This window comes from Catharus ustulatus, chromosome 12 (genome assembly GCF_009819885.2).
Source record: "Catharus ustulatus isolate bCatUst1 chromosome 12, bCatUst1.pri.v2, whole genome shotgun sequence".
Classification (NCBI taxonomy): domain Eukaryota; kingdom Metazoa; phylum Chordata; class Aves; order Passeriformes; family Turdidae; genus Catharus; species Catharus ustulatus.
Window position 1 is genome coordinate 3,620,087 of NC_046232.1, and position 19,859 is coordinate 3,639,945.

At 51.0% G+C, this 19,859-nt stretch overlaps 1 protein-coding gene across 1 annotated transcript in view; it reads right to left on the bottom strand.

Annotated features, from left to right (window-relative positions):
* Positions 1–19,859, bottom strand: part of HCN4 (hyperpolarization activated cyclic nucleotide gated potassium channel 4) — a 93,728-nt gene that overhangs the window by 52,819 nt on the left and 21,050 nt on the right. Inside the window, exon 2 of the mRNA XM_033070729.2 lies at positions 11,087–11,510. Coding sequence (XP_032926620.1) covers positions 11,087–11,510 — 424 coding nt within the window. The remainder of the gene's footprint in view (positions 1–11,086; positions 11,511–19,859) is intronic.

Genomic DNA, 19,859 nt, shown 5'->3' on the forward strand with positions numbered 1-19,859 from the left:
CAACAGGCTGATGAATTTAAGGGGTGTCTCCAAAACAGCAGCTCGGCTAAATGCAAAGCACCTGCCATTATAACCTTTTGCTTTATTGTTTGCCTCTTACTATCTTTCACTAAACCTTTTAAAATCCACCAGGAAAGTGAACCTCATTTTTCACCCTCCAAGAGCAGCAGGGATCCCTCTGGCCTCGCTGTGCAGCTGCACAGGGCTGGGAGGAGGGTCCAGCGAGCTCCCACATCCCAGCAGCAGATGGGAACTGCTGCCAGCAGCTGCAGATCCCCAGCCAGCACTCTGTGCAGCACGGCCAGGCTGGAGGCTGCAGATAAGGGGAGAGTGCTCTGAGATAAGGCTCCTTCCAAAGGTAGGGGCTCCTGGAGGAGTTTGCTGCATGCTGTGGCTCGGGGAGAGGAGGAGGAGAGGCTAAAGGCCAGAGGAACATGTTCCAGCCTGGCTGCAGCACTCACTGCCTGCATTCCCAGCACACACAGCCAGCCAGGATGGAACTGAAGGGTTTTTTCCATCTTCCCAAAGTGGGCTGTGTTCTTCCTTCCCTGCCAGCTGCTCAAATGACCTTGAAGAGGAAAAGGAGAGGGGCAAAAATCCGTGTATGAGAAGAATCATCATAGTGTGATTGTATCTCATATCCAGCAATGTCACTGCCATGGGACACAAGAGGAGATCCAGGGAGGATCCCCCAAATTCCCTGGAGTGTAGCTGTGCTCTTCCCACCACATTGTGGGGTGGACTGCTGGATGGACAGCCCAAAAAATGTGACAAATATTGCTGGTTGGAATGTCTGACAAAAGCACCTAAAGATCAAACAATCCCATGCCAGGACAGACTGGGGGATGCCACAGGCCTTCCCCAGCTCTCCCTCCTCCTGTCTCCTTTCCCTTTATCCTGCTGCCCTCCCCTCCTGCATCTCTGTCCCATTCCATCTCTTCCCCCCAGAACTGGACTGGGGCTGCCTTATGCTCAACAGAAAACACTGACTTGTATTTCAGGTCTGGAGGGAAGAGAGCTAAAGTAGAAGCTCTTACCTGTCCTTCCTACAAGCCTGAGGTGACTTATCTGTGAAGAGTGATGTCTGTGACTGCTGGCATGGAACAGAGCTGGGGAGGGAGCTCAGAGTGCAGAGGGACAAGGCTCACCCCCATTCCTGCTGAGGGGGAACATTGGAGAAGGAACAACCACCCTGGAGCATGGATTTTTCACTTGAATAATGAATTTTTTCTCCTCTACCTATGTATGCAAAGGACAGCCCTCATCATCCTTCTTGTGCAGGTAAGAGTAGATGAGAATGGACAGGGAAGGTGCTGGCTCTGCTTTGCACCTCCCTTGGATACTGCAGCACAGGGCAGGGACACGGGGAGATGCAGGGCGAGGGAAGTGCTGGGCTCAGGTGACACCCAGAGTTCAGCAGTGCGTTCATTTACTCCAAGCCAGCAGAGGAACATCCCCTCCAGCTGGGCAGAGGGCCTGACAGAAGCCTCTGGACTTTGGCTGCCCCAAGTTTGTGTAATTAACTGCACAATTCCAGCCTAATTCCCTGCAGCCTCAGCAAGAGGCACACAGTTGGGATAAAGTGTGATTAGTGGCTGTTTGGGTGATGCACACTGGAGAGGAGGCTAATCAGCCCTATTCCAGGGACAGCCTCTCCAAACTGGGCTGCACTGAGCAAATCAAGAGGAATTAACACCCAACACTTTGCTGGGTGAAAAAAATATATAAACGAAGAAAAAACAAACACAGCTGCTGTGTCTTAACTGCTCCCCACCCTCTCCAGGGACTTGAGGAAAAGCAGGCCTGTCAGCTACTTTAAGGGACATTATCCTCCCAGTTTCTCTCCAGTGCTTACAAGGAAGCAGTGCTGCTAGTTTGAGTGCTTATCAGTGCCAGCACAGACAGAGACTCTCCCAAAGTTGACCCTCTGGAGCTCCTCTATGCTGGAGCAGAGCTCAGGTGATCCTAGGGCAGGACAGACTCCAGCTACTCCCTGCTTCCAGGTTCTGCTGTCTTCAGCCATCTTCAACTTCTGACTCATCCCTTACCTCTAGGTCTCCCCTCAGAGCAGCCTCCTTCTGCTCCAAGTTCATTTACACACACAGAGACCCTGGTTATTTCTTGATGACCCATCCTGGCTGGATCCAAACGTTAGAAACACTCTCCCCACATTTCTGCCTCTCTCCAAAGCCAGAGGAACTGGACACCCAGAGAAAGCACAATCCCATCCTCACTCTGCTCGTGTCCCTTCATGACCCCAAGCCCACTGGATATATCCCAGACTGGTGAGCCTGAGATAAAGATGGGAATGTCCCATCCTGGCTCTGGGCTCTGTGTCTAGCAAGGAGAGCAAACAGCGTCCCCCAGCCCTGGGGACACCCTGCAGAGAGGTGTGGGTGTCACAGCTCAGTGGGATGGCTCAGGGTGCCTGGTGGCTCCTCAGGGGGTGATGAACTGCAGCTGATACCTGTGAGGTGACTGCATTATTGCTTTCATTGCTGTGGCTCAGCCCGAGCCCAGACAGGAGCCACGAGAATTCTGGTGCTTCTGTTTTCAGATCACATCTCTCACTTTCTCTTTCCAGCTGTCACCAAAGGCAGAATGTTCCCCCTGACGAGGCCTTCCCTGATTCCTGGCTTCTCCCTCATAAATACTGGATGAGCACATGGCAAAGATACCATCACCAGCAGCTCCGTGGGGACAGGACTTTGCCTGTGTCACTGACACTCTCCTTGTGTGCTGCCACCCACGCTGGGAGTGCCAGGGTGTGGACAGGGGGCATATTCTTGAACAGCAGGGCAATTACCTGCTCTCTTCTATTTTATGGCACAGGACAAGTATTACCCAGCTCCCAGCTCTGGCAGGACTTCTGGCTTGGGAAGGGGACACAAGGGAGGAACAGGTACCAAAATACTCCTGACCATGTGGGAGCAGAGAGGGTGAGGCACTGGCATAACAGAGAACAGGGGCCATGAACTCCTTGGAATGCAAAGCTGGGGAAAGACCAGCACCATTAGAATCCTTCCTGGGTGAAATGGTGCTTGAATGAAATTAATGAAAAAGTGCTTGTATTGAAGTTCTAAATGCACTTCCAAGTCCTTTACCAAAAAGGAAAAATTTTCCATGCGTTACAAAGAGATTTCAGAAATATTTTCCATTCTAATGTGACTCTGGGAATGTGGAAATTGCCTCACTCTTTCTCTAGCCCTTGGAGTATTCCTGCTTAAGCAAAAGTGGGAGAGGGAGGAGTTACAGCAGAAAATTAAGCTTAAAAATATGCCTCCTTATGAGAGAAGCAATAATAAAATGTCATCTCTTAGCCCTGAAAAAGTTACCACATTGATTTCTGCTTCATAAAAATGAGGTTAAGTTGAATGCATTAAACTGGCAAACTGGATAATTGCCTGTCCTGAAACTGTCTTCCAAACAGCTCTTTTCACAGCAGGGCTCAGAAAATAACTTCATCAATGAGGCTGCTGCCCATTAAACCCTCACACACCTCTCTGGGTCGGGCTCTTGTCCTTCCCAAGAAAGATTTCTCCTTCCTTCACCTCAGACTGCTGGTGAAAGCAAAGCTGTTTTCTTCCATTGCCATATTTCTGGCAAGGAGAAAAGTGGGTCAAAACCAAACCTGTCCTCTGAGGGGATTTGGGGCCTGTGGAAGGGCAGCCCTTCCCTTTCAGTGTGAGGGCAGGAGGAGAGCAGAGCCTTCTGCAGGGCTGGCACTGCCCTGTGCCCCTTCCCTCTGCTCACAGCACAGGAGATGTGGGGAGAGGAACTGACTTCAGTCTCTCCTGGCAGAAACCAACTCCACACTGCCTTGCTTCTCAAAATCCCCTTCCCATTGAGAGGAATGTTGGGTTTGTCTTTACAAACAAGCTGTGGGGCTGCTGGTAGATAAAACCAGCACTGAGAGAGAAAAGAAACAATGGGATTGATTCCACTGATTGATGAATGGAAAAAAGATATTTGCCTTCAAAAACAAACTATGAATTCCACAATAATTAAAAATGAAAAGAGAGGGTTGTACATTAGAGGGGAATCTCAGGTACCAGGAGTTCTGGGAAGTCTGTGCCTCTCAAGTACCTCAGCCATGGGGAAAGAGAGAGGGAAATGTGGGAAATTAGGATAAAAAGGGAGGCTGCATCCTCCAAAAATGTGAGAAACCCCAGGGGAATGCCCCATGGCCTCTCCCTTTATTTGAATAAAGTAAAAGGACTCCTCTGCCTCCTTTTTGGACATAAACCTCTGGTGCTTGTGTATTAATTTTCCTGACATCCTCCACCAGCCAACTTGATTTTTGTCCACAGTGTTATTTGGGCCAAGCTCCTGCCTCATCCACACAACTTACAGATCTGGCACGCTCCCTCCAGCCCTGCCTTGCTGAACACAACAAGTGAGGCAGGGAAATGCTGTTCTCTCTGGCTGTCTCATTAAAGTTTCCCACTTGATATGAATGCAATCAATAGTGCCTTCCTGGAAGAGGCTTTGAAGAGGAGCCATTAATTTGCACCCACTTTCCAGGGCTAATGTGCCTTAGACAAACTGGCCTCCAAGTCTGGGCTGAGGCTGGCAGAACATGACTCTAAGGGACAAAGCCAGACTTGGCACTGGATCAGGAGCCCAAGTGGTAACAGGGCTGTGGAAGGTTCAAAAGCTGCCTCAGCTGTCCCCAGTACTGTCTGTGTGCATCACAAATGATGTGCTGGCAGCAGGCTGTGTGGGCTGGGGAACACATACACACCCTGGGGTGCTCAGTTCCAGCTGCAGGGAGGGTGCAGCCCTTCCAGAGGCCTTCACAGGGCTCTTTCTATGGAACACAGCCCTACTGAGTGGTAAATCTGTGCTCCCACACATTTCAGGGAATGGACACTTCCCTTGCTGCTTCCTGAGCTCCCAGCATTTGGATGTCATTTAGAAGCTCCCTTAAACCTTGCCATTGGAGTACAGGGTTGTCAAGACCCCTGTCCCTGTCACAAACACAGCTGCTCTGTCCTGCTCTGGGCTCCTCAGGACAAGAGGGACACGGTGCTCTGGAGGCTTTAGAGGTGAGGAAGGGGCTGGATCATCTCCCTGCCAAGGAGAGGCTGAGGGGGCTGGGGCTGTTCAGCCTTGAAAGGAGCCCCAGCTGAGAGGGGCCCTCAGCCCTGGGTGTCCCTGTGTGCAGGGAGGGGCAGAGCAGGGCCCAGCTCTGCTCCAGGGCCCAGCAGTGGCACCAGAGGAATGGGCAGGGACTGAGCCCAGCAATTGCCCCTGCACAGGAGGCAAAATTTCTGCCCTGGGCAGTGCCCAGCCCTGAACAGAGACCAGAGAGGGGCTGGAGTCTCCTCCCTGGGGGTATTCCCTGTGCCTGGGTGGTGCCTTCCAGGCTGGCCCACCCTGTAACTCTGGGGTAGGTGACAACTCCTCAGCTGTCCCCTGTGTGCCAGCCCTGGGGCAGGCTGGCCCTGGGCTCCTGCAGGGCAGCAGCTGGAACAAACCCCATCAGTAAAGCTCCATCAAACCTTGGGAAGTGACAGTGGCAGGAGAGGTCCTGGTGCCAGGCTGCAGCACATCTCCTGTGAGGAGCTTCTGTCATTGTAACACAGCAGCCAGAATGAAGCCTCCAAACACAATGGCCCGAGGCAAATGCCAGGCAGCTGGCACCACTTGGGCACTGAGCTGAGGCAGCTGCTGCTGGCACAGCACAGGGGATGTGAGCTCCCTGAGAGACAGCAAACCTGCAGAGGCCAGGGCCCAGCTCTCCCAGGAATCAGGGATCACCAGGAGGGCACCTCTGGCTTTAGGACACCTTCACAACCCCAGCCCAGCAGGAAAGTCCAGACTGAGGGAGCCTGTGACCCCAAGACAGAGCCTGGGCACCGGCAGCATCCTGTCATTCCACTCATCCTGTCATCCCTTAGCAGTGGGGACATCACTGCAGAAGGGAGGGTTTGGTCCCACTGCTGCTGCCTGGGGCAGGGGCAGTGCCCAGCTGGTTCTGTGGTGGGAACACAGCAGGACAAAACCATGCCCCAGACAGCAAATGGCTTTCACTGCCCACAGACTGGCTGTGAGCTCCTGTCCTACAGACACCTCTGTGCCCTAACCCCAACCCCCAAACCACATATTCCTACAGACAGACACCTCTGTCCCCTAATCCTGAGCCCCAAACCAGGCACAGACACCTCTGTGCCCTAATCCCAAACCTGGTATTCCCACAGACAAGAAGCTCTGTGCCCTAATCCCAAACCCCAAACCTGGTATTCCCTGCTCACACCCTGCTGTTGACACAAGACACATTAAGCATTGCCAGAAGGTGACTGTAGAAAAATTAAAAGCTTTTTCCTTTTCATGGCAACCTCCATGGCTGCACAGCTATTCAAATATTTGCCTGGCTCCTTATAATTCATTAGAAGCCATTTTTGATGATATTCTCTTTGAAACTGTATTCCCAGTGCCCAGGTGGGGAGCTGAATTTGCATTAGAGCAGTAAAACTTCCTGCCAAGGACCAGCTCCTTCAAACAAACTTTTCTGGATGTCTTTCTCCTGGCACAGGGCAGGGGATGGATCACTGGGGATGCCCATGGGCAGGAGAGGGAAAATTCAATGTACAGGGATAAAGAACACACATCTCCTCGTGTTGTCTGCTCTCCCTCCACAAGGATGCTGTGCTGCACAAGTGACAACAGTTCCATGTGAAAAACCATGGTAAAATCTTGAAAAACCTCTGACTAATATTCCAACAAGAGGGTTCTGCCATTTGTTTTGGGGCAGCCAGGATTTTCTCTGAGAGGAAAAGATGTCTCAAATTTGGCATCACTTTGTGCAGTGAGAATGAAAATTCCTCTATCTTGCATTATGGTTTTAATAAGCTCCTGCAAGCACATTAAACACCAGTGCTTAATAACGCCTCAGAAATGAGGTAATGCAAATTTAGGAAGAAGCTCAGCCCCTCATCCCCCCTCCTGGCCACACTGCCAGTTTTGTTGAGTCTGATTTTACCCAAGGGTGGCCAGAGGTTTTAATGAGTTATTCTCATGGGCCTGCCTTGCTGTTTAATGGGACAGAATTGCAAATCCTACCCATAAAGGATCTGTTCAGCCCCTTGGAACTGCCTGTGCTGCCTGGGAACAGTCACTCCCCTCCTCTCCCAGGATCCACTTCTGGATTTGGCCTAACATTCCATTCCCCAGGCCACTAACCACCTTATTTTAATTGAATTTAGGAAAGGCTGCAGATAGGTCAGAAGAAATGAAGGGAATTAGCAAATCAAAAGGACAATCAGCTGGGAGTCATATCCTTATAGCCTCTGGAAGCTCTTTCCTGGTCCTTCCACCCCAGCCCTTCAGCTTTGGGTCCATTGTCTGAATAGCTGAAGCTTCTGAAAAGTGACATCATCTTTCAGATGGTCTGATCTGTGCCCTGCTGTTACTGGGAAGTTGTTACTGGGACCTGAGAGGATGCATTCCCTCCCTCCTACAGCTTCTCTGTACTATGGGAACTCAAGGGAAGAAAAGGACAGCACTCAGGCGAGTTTGCAAGGTTCCAATAAAATAGCCTGAAAATCACTAAATTGTCCTTTGCTTCAGGTTTCAGCTACAAACACCAAAAGATATATTTTTCTTCCTGAAAAAACTCACTTATGATAGTATTATCATTGTGATATATATCAAACCCAGACAGTTCCTTTCCTTCCCATCATAATCCCTCCCACAGAGTCTGCAATCAAAACATTTTGGTTATCTCAGCCTATGTGCTATTTGGAAACCAATTTATAGGAGCAGGATTGTGCTGTTGTTCCAATGCATGCTCATGAGTCAGAATAGTTTGATGTTAAATACAGGTTAGTGCACCCCAGCACCAGCCATGGGGTAGATGCTGTGCTACAACAGGGAACTCAGCAAACTGAGGGGGTTTGGACTCCCAGTCTGACCTGGATGGTTCATCCTGACTGAATCCATGGCTTCCATGGTGTTTCTACCATTTTTCTTTTTGCTGGGAGACCTTTGGCATGAGGTCTGTACGATGTTCATGTTTAGATCTCCTTTCCCTGGATACTCTCTCAGCCCAGCAGTGGGGAGGCCCAACTCCCTAACCCTGGGACAGTGGGACAGTGGGACATTGGGACAGTGGGACAGTGGGACAACTGACCCTGGGACAATGCAGGTCCAGGCAGCACTGACCAAGCTGGGTACCCTGAAGACAGGCTGAGATAACAGGAGTTTCTCTGGGGGAGGACAAGGCCTGGCTGCAGCAGCCCTGTTTGCTCTGACCCTCCTGGACCTGTGCTCCTGGCCCAGGGAACTCCCAGACACTGGGGCTAGAGACACAGATTTGAGGCAAGCCAGGCCCCAGCCAGTGTGAGTGCAGCTGCCTACATTGCAATCAAGCTCCCAACTGCAGGGGAGACACGGCAGACACTTCAAAAAGACTCTATTTATATTCTGCCCTTCTGGTAAATTCATTCGTGGGACCACTCATGCAAAATGCATCATGCAAATGAAACTGCTACATTTGGAATTAAGCTTATTTTTGTACTCCAGTGAACATGAGTGCATTAGATTGTTTTTCTTGCCTTTTGCTTTCCTTTTCTCTTCAGGTTGTTTGCCCAGCTGTATCCCCAGAGCACCTCTCTGGGATCTGGGAGGATGGCAGAGGCTGTGCAGGCACTTGCAGCCCCAGCTCCGGAGCCCACAGACTCCTGAGCAGTGCTGATGTGGAACTAATGAGTGCCTGGCTGCTTTACAGCACTGCAGCCCTCGAGAAGGCTGCTCCCTGCTCACTGCAGGCTCGGTGATAAATTCATGCAGAGCATGGACAATTGCAGGGGAACGAAGGGAGAGGCTGCTGGCAGCTGAGGAGGTGCCCCCTCATTGTGAGGAGGGCACTGTGTGTGCTGGGGCCCTGCCTCCATGTGCACTGAGGGGATGCTCTGCCTACACAGTGTCACACTGATCCCTCTCTGATCCCTTTCTGTCCATACACCAGGCTAACTGTGCCCTGCACACACTCCCCCAGTGCACACACTCCTCTCCAGAGGCCCAGTGCACCCTGCTCACATTGCAGCTGATCTGGTCATGCCAGCTGATGAGGCATGGAGTGGAATGGGGAGGACCACAGAGACGAGACCTGCAGCACCTCCTCTCCCAAATGCTCCTCCTTCTTTAGGTATCCACATTTACCCAGATTAAGTCTGGTCCTGGCACTCCCAGAGCAGCACTGCTGGGTGCAGGCAGGAAAGATGAATGTGGCCTTTCAGACAGGGATCATCTGTAGGCATTTCAGAGGAAGAGAGCTGCCAGTGTGGCTGCAGGGAGCACAACTCCCACGCAGGGATGAAGCAGCACTCCCCTTCCCTGTCTCCCCGCTGCTTTGTGGCAGCCACTGCACCAATGACACAGGATCACCCCTTCCCTCTGCCTCCCTCTCCACTGTGGAAGGTGGAGGAGCTCCCAGTGTCAAACTCTTGAGGAACTGCAGCTTGGACCAGGCCCTGTTTGACACAGCCAGTGGTGTTTGCTGTTTGGGCTCTGCAGTGCACAGCAGAGTCTGCATTGCAGTCCCAAACTGCAACCAGCACCATCCCTGCCCTGCCCTGGCAGCACTGCCTCATCCTGGGGAGCCTGTGCTCCAGAGGGCACCCAGCACCCAGGACAGCATCCCAGGAATCCCTGTATGAGACACAAACACAAGGGCTGCTCGGTCAAACGATGAGAAGTGAGAGAGGGAGAAACGCTGAGCTGCTTCTGTCTGATCATTTTAAAAACAAATTCAGGACAATCAGCAGCAAATATATTTCAGTGCTCTTCAAGAACCTCCTGGAAGGGAAGTCAAGGAGCAAAGGGAAACAAGCACTGCTGTGGGTGCCTGTGAGTCTGGGATTAGAGGAGAGGGAAGCAAAGGAACCATGGGACAGGCCAACACACCTGGAGATTTCAGTGCTCTGCTCAGTCCCTGGCTCACTGAGTCACCTCAGAAGGACACTTCTGCTTTATTCATCTCCACCTCTCTGTGCACTCACAAAGCAGTGAATCCTGAGGGCTGTGGCTGCCTCTGCCCAGCACCTGTCCAGCACCTTGCTCAATGTCATCCCAGACCTTAGCAGCGCTCTGCTCTGCTCCACGTGAAGCCCTCACAAATGATAACACCACAAGGATGAAGCCTGGGATTTCTGAAGCATGCCCCAGTGCTCTCCCTGTGAGTGTGGGCTGCTTGGAGGAGGGAAGGGCTCAGCTCTGTCATGAATTAGTGTTGTGACAGCTCGCTGCAATCGAGCCATGACTTGCATGGCTGCTTCCCCTTCACGTTCCCAGGAGCAGGCTCTGCATCAGATCATGCTCTGCAGCAGGCTCTGCTCCAAAGCACAGCACAAAGTATGGGGACGAAGATGAAATTGCCCTGACCAGCTTTCCTTGTCCTGAAAATATGCTCCTGTCATGTGGAGAGAGATGCAGGGAGCTTTCTCTCTGCTTTGGAGAGCACGGAGACAGGAAAAAAAATAACTGATTTTCAAGCTACTAGCAAGGTTGTAGCTTCACCCACATTTATTCCTGACAACTCACCCTGCATCCTGGAATTCCCCTGGGGAGCAGCACAGGGTCCCAGGCTCATGGGGATCTTGCTTTTCACCAGACCTTTGTCTGCAGATTGCTCCTCCTTCCTTTTTCCCTTAGCATAGAGCCAGAGAATATAGAAAGCGAGAGGGTTCTAACACATGCCCATGCTTATCTCTTTATTCAAGAGATAAGCACAGAGAAGCAGCAGATGGCAAACAGATGCCACAGGTTCTGCAAATCAGCTGCTTCCAGCCCTTTCCTTGGAGCTGTTCCTAGACCTTTGGGGGCTCTGAGAGGGCAAGCCCTCGCTGTCTGGCTGATTGCTCTGTTCACCAGCTACACAATCCCTGCAAGGGCCTCACCTGCCAGCTCACACAGCATCTCCATAGATTGTGTGGATGCTGACCCCAGAGCCCATAGCACCATCCCAACAACCTGCAGAATTCCCTGCTCCAACAAAGCACTAGGCCCTGACACAACAGGCAGGAAGGGGCATTCAAGGCAAGCACTAGTGAGAGAGCAGAGCTGTCAGGCAGAGCTGTCTCACCTCCTCCCACTGGTGGATGTAGCGGATGAGGCGGGAGAGGCGCAGCAGCCGCAGCAGGCTCAGGATCTTGGTGAAGCGCACGATGCGCAGCGCCCGCGCCGTCTTGTACACCTCGGAGTCGATGCGTGTCTCCACGATCAGGAAGATGTAGTCCACGGGGATGGAGGAGATAAAATCCACCACAAACCAGCTCTTCAGGTACTTCATCTTGATCCTCTGCGGGTCCAGGATGATCTCGGTGTTGTCCTCCACCACGATGCCTGTCCGGAAGTTGAGGACGAGGTCGATGAGGAAGAACGTGTCCGAAACCACGTTGAAGACAATCCACGGGGTGGTGTTTTCATCCTTGAAGAAAGTGATGCCCACAGGGATGATGATCAGGTTCCCTACCATCAGCAGCAGCATGGTCAGATCCCAGTAAAACCTGGACAGCAAGATAGACACATGTGAGATGAGCCAAGAGCAGGAGGTCGGGGAGCCTGGGTCAGCTGCACTGATGAACTCATCCAACTCTGCTGTCAGTCATCCCCTGGGCTCTGCTGCTGCCTGAACACGCACACTGCACGAGCTGCTAATTGACTCATTAATATCAGAGGAAAACTCCTGCTCTGCCTTGGAGGGCTCACAGAGGAGCTGAGCCAGGGCTGGGCATGCCCACTTGAACACTTTCCTGGGACCTGGGAGCTGCCCGGGGACACACTGAAAAGCTTGTGGTTACTACAGGGACTGCTGGGTAAGGGGAGAACGAGGATTTGGGAGGCCTCAGAATCTGTGTGTCAATAAAGCCATTTGGGGTTAAACCATCAGGCTTTGCTCCTGCTGTCTGATCCTTCTTTAGAAGCAGCCAGCACTGACAGCTTTGGGATCAGGATGGAACTGGAGCCTGTGCTCTCATCTCCAGCCTTCAGTTCAGATTCCTGCCGAGCCTGGAGTTTAGCCCACACTCTACAGACTCCCTTGTTATACAGAAACAATCAATAAAGCTTGGAGTCACGTGCCTGGAAATACCCATTCCATTTCTAAGGACAGTAACACCAACATTGAACTGTTCCATGAAGCACAGTGTCCAGGAAACTTATCTTCATTCCAGTGGCAGCTCAGTGTTATCCAGTGGTCCTTAACCATAACACTCAGTTTTGTATGAAGGCACTCACAGTCTGAATAGAGCTCCTAATTTATCTGTCTGTGATTTTTCACAGATTTTCCACAGGTGTACAATCAGACAATGTGGTCACAGCTCCCTGAGAATGAGGGCTAAACCCCTTCCCAGTGTCAGAGCTTGCTGAGGAGCCCCTCATTGCCCAGCACCCTGGTGCTTCAGTCCCCTCCTCACCTGTCACATGTAGATGCTGATGCACTGTGGGCTCACACTGCCAAGATTCCACCAGCCCCACATTGTGCACTATGGGTCAACTACTCTAATATTGTTAGTTATTAATACAATAATCACCACTTTGTCACAGGAGATGAGCAAATCACCTCAACAGCAGTGAGAGCATCAGTGTGGCCCTGGATTGACACTGATTTATCAGAGGGAAGTGTTGGGCTGCTGAAGGACATGCACATGTTGCTCCTCTGTCCAACCCTTTACAGCCAAAATCCCTGAAATGTTTCAGGAGAGCTGGGCTTGCTTTAAAGGCCCTCAAGCTCTACCTTGGTTACTGGCTGTTTGGCTGCAACCTGGACCAGGCTGAGCTGCTGCAGATCAGGATTTGCAAAGCAAGACAACTACATGGTTTGTTAAACTCTCAGCAGAAAAACCAAAAGGGCAGAATATGCCTTAAAAGCCTTCTCTGTCTAGAGCCTCTCTCCCTTGTAAGAACACTTTAAAGCACCTAAAAGCATCTTTAAGATTCCAGCCCTTGTCCATGTACAGACAGGGTCAGCAGCCAGAAGCACCCCAGCAATTCTCACAATCATTCAGCAGAGGCTGATGGGAAGTGATTTTAGAATAAGCAAAGTTATTCACTAATGAGCTTTCTAAAAATGACCTCAGCTGTCCTGGCTCTCAAGGTGCCGTGAGGGAAGGTGCCAGGAATCCTCCCCTCAGTCTGCAGGTACAGGGCTGCTGGCAGCACTCAGCAGTGGGATTTGTCCATCTGCCTCCAAGAGCAAGGCTGTGGCACCCAGCAATATGCATTAATATAAACCCATGTTGTGAGCTTCCTTAATAAGGGCCTGAGATGATGCTGCAGCTTTCCCAGGCAATTAATCTGGATAATCGCACAATAGCAGGAAGTCTGGAAGCACTGTGTGCATTATTACCGAAAATAAATAACCTCCCAGCCATCTTTCATTTGCCTTAGGGAATACACAAGGAGAAAATGAGTTTTCCCAAGTTTCAGATTAATGGCATGAGCCTGGCATGGCCAGGTTTGCAGTGCTGGAAAGGTAAGTGCCTTTCTTCTGAGATCTTTGCATTTTTGTGCTCCTTTTTTAGGTTTGCCGGTGATTTCTACACTTGGTGTAACTGGGGACCCAGCTAGCAGTGGCAGGATGGCTCCCAGTTCAAGGAAGATGTTTTGCACACACATAAGGCCAGTGAAATGCTTTCCCCTGACTGCAGCACTCCCGGCTAGCCTGGCCTCTCCCTGTCCAGGGTGGTCAGCTGTCCTGCATCCTGACTTTCAGCAATTCCCAGAGCTGCCCCAGAGAAGCAGGGTGTGCAGTGTGGGACTGACTGTTAAGTGCTAAACCTCACTGCCACGTGTTCCTTGCAGCACAGCTCTCCTCAGGGCTGCACTGCTGACTCCAGAATATTGTCATGGCCCCTCAGCTCTGACCTTTAAAGCCATCACTAAAAACCACAGAAGGGAAACTTCTGTATCCAGTGTTCCCTCAATAAAGGTGTCAGGGAGAAGAGAACCTTGGGGCTCTATAAAGGAAGCAGAAAAACCTGGAGCACACCAAGAACTCGGCCTGCACACCAACTCCAACACCTACCTTTCCATCACTGCCCGGGAGTTAAAATTCCCCTGCTGAGATCTGCAGAGCTCCTGCACATTTTCATTTCACCCACATAGGAAGCAGGATCTGCTCAGGGTGGCATCAGTGCATTTGGACTTAATTAGACTCTCCAGGCCCACAACACCTCAGAGGTCTGATACCATCCAAGTGTCATTTTGCATTTGCTCCGAGGAACATCTTTTCCCTCCCTGTAAATTACTGGCCACAATGACTAACGGTGCATGTGATGTATGTAAGGGCAAGCACCAGCTATTAATAACCCATGTTTTCTGGATTTCTGTTGTTCCTTTCACCCAGGGATTCCACGGAGCTGACAGTGATGAAATTGGCTGTGTTGCACCCAGGAGAGGCAGAGTTATTATCCCTGCCTTGCACACAGAGAAGCCACACGGCAAAGGGAAGAGCGTGGGATTTGTCCACGGAAGGCTGAGGCTAAGCAAGGGTTAGGACCTGAATCTGATTTTTGAGTCTAACCAGATCTGAAGCCATTCGTATGGCTTGCAAAAGAGCCTAAGAGAGATGCATCTCTGGGATGTCTCTCTCTAATATCCTGCCTTCTTCTCACTTCTCTTCCTGTTTCCAAAAGCGTACATAAAAAATTAATAAATATGAATGTAATGTTTTATTACAGTTGACTCAGTGCAACTGAACAGCTCAGAGCACAGGGAACAGGCAACACTATATAAACCAGATGTCTTGTTCAAACACCCTTGGTTTTTAAACTCCATCCTGCTCTCTGCACACTCGTTGGATCTGAAAATTACATTTTAACATGCACCACTACCTCGGATCTCTTCATTCCCAATATATTATTTAAACAGAACGTATCTGAGAATTATTGTGGCACAGACACTTCAGGAATATGTGCTCCCCTAAGCACTGCTGTGTCACCCAGCTGATGTGACAGCCTGTACATTCTGTGGTATTGGTTTGTGGGTTTGGAATGCTGGACACCTTTCTGCTCTGCCTAGAGCACACTGAGACAGCAGGCCAGGAATATTGCTTTTGGAAGTAATTTTTTACAATAAAATGAAATTGCCTTTTTCAAGACCATTCCATGGTGCAGTGTGGGAAATTCTAGAGCATGAGCTCAGGAAGTGAGGAACTGGAAGAGAAAGGAGTGAATCCCAGAGATGAGAGGGTCACAACAGCACTGAAATCCTGCACATTTGTGGCTTCTGAGCTTCTGTTCTGGCTCTGTAGTGCTTGCACAGTCCAGAGAAAATGGATTTAAGTGGCCTCACCTCTAAATTAACAAAGCTTTTTGGATTTTTCAGCTCCTGCTGAAGGGCAGCCAGCTCTGGGCTGAAGTGAGGCACTGCCTCAAAGTGAAGCACAAATAACAATGCACCTGCCTGGCATTGCCAGGAGCCCAGAGATTGTCCCCAGCAGTGGAACTGAGCTCCCACCCCGTGACCAGCCCTGCTGACCTCCCAAGAACAGCTCTTCAGTGAGCACAGCTTGTTCAGCCCGAGTCCAACAGCCAAACCCAGCTGCTGTCCCAAGGCTCGGTGCTGACTCCAGAAATAGAGTGCCACCTACTGAGTCCCACACGGAATCTCCATCCCCTGCCTGGTGAGCAGGAACTGCTCAATTCCTTCGGAGCTGAAGGAAACCTGTGCTTCTCTCCGGAGTGGCAGCTGCCTTTCCTGGCTCTAGACTGCACACTGGACCAGGTGGTCTGGCAGGAAAGAGGTCGTGCTGTAATTCCCAGGAGTGCTGTGGGGCTGGAAACATAGATCACCTTCTGGAAACAGCATTAGGGGAGATCAGGGTGGCTGGAGCCACAGGGGGAACAAAGTTTACTTCAGAAACAACCATTCACAGAGATAGCAGAAAACAGAGAGAGCAAGAGAAAAAAAAAGCAGGAGGAGATCCTTCCCTGCCTCTGGAAGCATTACTTCTCCCAGATAGGAGCAGGCTTTTCTACTGGAGAGTTACAGACTTTGCTCTGTCCCAGAGATAACAGGAGGAACACGGGGATTCACTGCTCCTAAACACACTAAAGGACATTTAACCAGCTCTGAGTCCAGCAATCTCCTTGTGGGAAGAATTCATTTCTTTATAGGGAGTTTGCTCAAAGACCTGTGCACTTGGAAACCTCTTTGCCATGAATGTTCACCAGAAAAAAGAGTCAAACGAGTTACAAAAATATTCTGAGTGCTGTGTAATGAGAAAGGACCCAGCTAAAGGAAAAGACAAACAGTTTTAATTCCTTCTGACCGATCTATGCAAATACTCTGCCATCCTGACTAAAGCCCCGGGGAGCGCTGCTAATTAGCCATGCCTTCTGACAGCACAGGAGAGCCTGCTGGCTCCCAGCCTCCTCCAGAATTCCCTGCATGCCTGCATCTCCTGCATGCCTGCAGTTTCTGCATATTCTGCATGCTGCATAGCCTGCATGTCTGCATATCCTGCATGCATGCATCTCCCGCATCTCCCGCATGCCTGCATTTCCTGCATTTCCTGCATGCCTGCATATACTGCGTCTTCTGCATCTCCTGCATGCCTACATTTCCCGCATTTCCTGCATGTCCTGCATTCCATGCATCTCCCGCATGCCTGCATCCCCTGCATGCCTGCATCCCCTGCATGCCTGCCTCTCCTGCCTCTCCTGCATGCCTGCCTCTCCTGCATCCCCTGCGTGCCTGCCTCTCCTGCATGCCTGCATCTCCTGCATCTCCTGCAGCCCCGCTGGCTCCTGGCTGCTCCTGGGCTCAGGGACACCAAACCCAGCGGCTCTGCCAGTCATGGAATCCCCAGAGCTGGCTGGGAAAGGGCTGCACCCACAGCACCTCCCCCAGGGATGCTCCAGCACCTCCTCCAGTGGCAGCAGGAGCTGGCAGCCAACACTCCTTGCCTGGGTCCGGTGGGGTGGGACAGGATTGCACACAGAATTCAGGGCCCTGCCAGGAGCACAGGGCCTGTGAGAAGGATGGGCTGGAACGCTGACACAAGCAGGTGAGGCCCAGCAGCACTTTGCATCTGGATCCTTAAAGCTCCTGTGCTGTCCCTGACAGAATTCCCATCGAATTCAGCTGGCAGTTTTACCCGAGGCAAGATATTCTCAAGGTCTGCACTTAGCCTTTGACTTAGATTATCTTCAATCTACATAATTGCTCACCTAATCTCCTCCGAGCAGTGCCCAATTCCAAATCATGTTTCAAGTTTAGAACATATGCTCATATTATTACCTTAAAATATAATTACATGGATTTTGGTAAGTGGAAAATCAAGGAAGCTATTGCTTATGTAATACTTGGAGATGGCATTTGCAGTCCAAGCAAGGAAGTATTTTCATTGCTTCTCTATCATTAATTTTTAAATCTAACACTACATTATTAAACAATAATCAACACCCTACATTTTTCAAAGTAATGTCCAAACATTAATTAAATCCCAGCAGATATAATTAGGAAGGTATTATCATCCTATATTACAGATAGACTATGAGATACTAAAGATTAAAGAAACTTATTCAGGGGTAGAAGTAACATCCAGCAAATGTGGTTGTCTAGACTCTGGAGAGGTTTCCAGCCATGTTATAATCTATAATTTGATCAGTAGCAGCAAAAGGGAATTTTCTTCTCCTTTCTACTGTAAAAAATATAAATATACGCATTACTTAGAGGTATTTTTATTCCAGCAGTAATAGCTGACAATTTGCAAACACCACGTTTGAGGCACTGATGGATTTAAGCAATTATAAGCGGGTACATTGTGAATGCTGCCCTTTATTTAACCCACAAAACACAGGGCACTCTATCAATCTGAGGTAGCTGAGCTGCTGCCTCTCTGCTCTGCACCCACTGCTGCCAGGCTTCCTGGAGAGATGAGACCTGGGTGACATCCAGGGGACCAGGGCAGGCTGCAGAGGTGGCTCCGTGCGAGCCTCAGGAAACTCAAGAAGGCCAAGTGCTGGTGCTGCACCTGGGTCAGGGCAAGCCCTGGGATCAGTCCAGGCTGGGAATGAACAGATTGAGAACAGCCCTAGGAAAAAGGGACCCGGGGGGGCTGGGGGGTGAGAGCTGGAAATGACCCAGCCCTGAATCCCCCCCTGCCCTGGGCTGATCCCCGGTGTGGGCAGCAGGGCAGGGGACAATTCTGCCCCTTTGCCCAACTCAGGTGAGATCACACCTGCAAAGCTGCCCCAGCCCTGGGGCCCGGCACAGGGAGCACCTGGAGAGAGCCCAGAGGTCACAGAGATGCTCCAAGGGCTGGAGCCCCTCTGCTCTGGAGCCAGGTTGGGAGAGCTGGGGGTGTTCACCTGGAGAAGAGAAGGCTCCAGGGAGAGCTCAGAGTCCCTGCCAGTGCCTAAAGGGGCTCCAGGAGAGCTGGAGAGGGACTTGGGAGAAGTGATGGAGGGACAGGACACAGGGAATGGCTTTAAACTGCCAGAGAACAGGGATAGATGGGATATTGGGAAGGAATTCCTCCCTGTGAGGATGGGGGTCCCTGGCAGGTGTGGCTGCTCTTGGATCCCTGGAAGTGCCCAAGGCCAGGTTGGGCACTGGGGATTGGAGTACCCTGAGCTAATGGAAGGTGTCCCTGCCAGCAGGGGGTGAAACTGGATGACCTTTAAGGTCTCTTCCAACCTAAGCTGTTCTACTGATCCATGTGACAGCGAATTTTTCCAGAGAAGTTGGAAGAACTGAGGGCCTGGAAAGCAGAGCTGATGTCAAAGGCAATCCACCAAGCAGTGGATTTGCCTGAATGAGGCAACAGCTCAGTGCTCAGTGCCTTTTTCATCAAATATTCCCTCAGGAGAGATGGCAACACCTTCCCCTTGTGAGGGCTCTGCAGGGAGGGAGAACAAACCACATGTGGGACACTCAGCACTGCCCAGGGGAGCTGCCAGAGGGGCCCCTAGAAGGTGCTGGTGACTGTCCTGCCCAGAAACTCCAGTCACTGAGACAGACACTTCCCTGGCCTCCATCTCAGTTTGAAAGAGGCTTTATGAATCAGCCAAGACAGAAAGTCCTGACCTTCTGTGACTTGACTGGAACACCTTTGTTGTGTTTGCTGCTTTCCTGCCTCAGGAAAACCCCGCACTTTGCTTTATCTTTGTGCTCAAGTGAGCCACTCGTGAACCACTCCCACACAAAGTGCTGTTCAAGCATGTGGAAAAGCCAATGGAAGGGGTGCTGCCACCCTTGCTCAGAAGATGTTCACTTCCAGCCAGGTGGGAAGTGAGGATTGAAATGTCATGGCCAGGGCAGCACATTCCAACTGCGAGAGGGATCCCCCAGTGAGAGGGTGAGTGAGCTCACCTCCTATGGCTCTGTTTCAAGGATTGAGCAAATCATGTTTGCAGAAAGGCTCCTGGAGGCTGGAGTGCTCCTGCCTGCCTTGCATCTGTTCTGGGATGATGAGGGTCCATCCAATCTGTGAGGTCCTAACCCTGACCTAACCCTGCAAGGGGCTCCACGGGACCTGGATCTGCATTTCCTGGGGATTTATGTTCAATCTGAGGAACACCTGCTCCCTGTCCTGGCTCTGCAGGCAAATCGGACCACCCAGAACCAAGATGCTCCTGCACTTTCAATCCCAGTCACGTTGAACCACACCCATGGCACAAGGCTCAGGACAGTCCCAGTGGATTCGGCCCCACGGAGTCAATGCCCACTGCCCTCAGCTCCTGCTGCCTTCCTGCCTGCAGATGCCACCCTAACAAATTAAAGCCTATCTTAAATCTATACTTAGAACCCAATCTTCCCAGAAAGGTAAAAATAAACAAGATTTCATTTCTCTCACAGAACCAGAGATAGCCACAAGAGACTCGGTTTGTTCCGGTTCTAAATTTGGA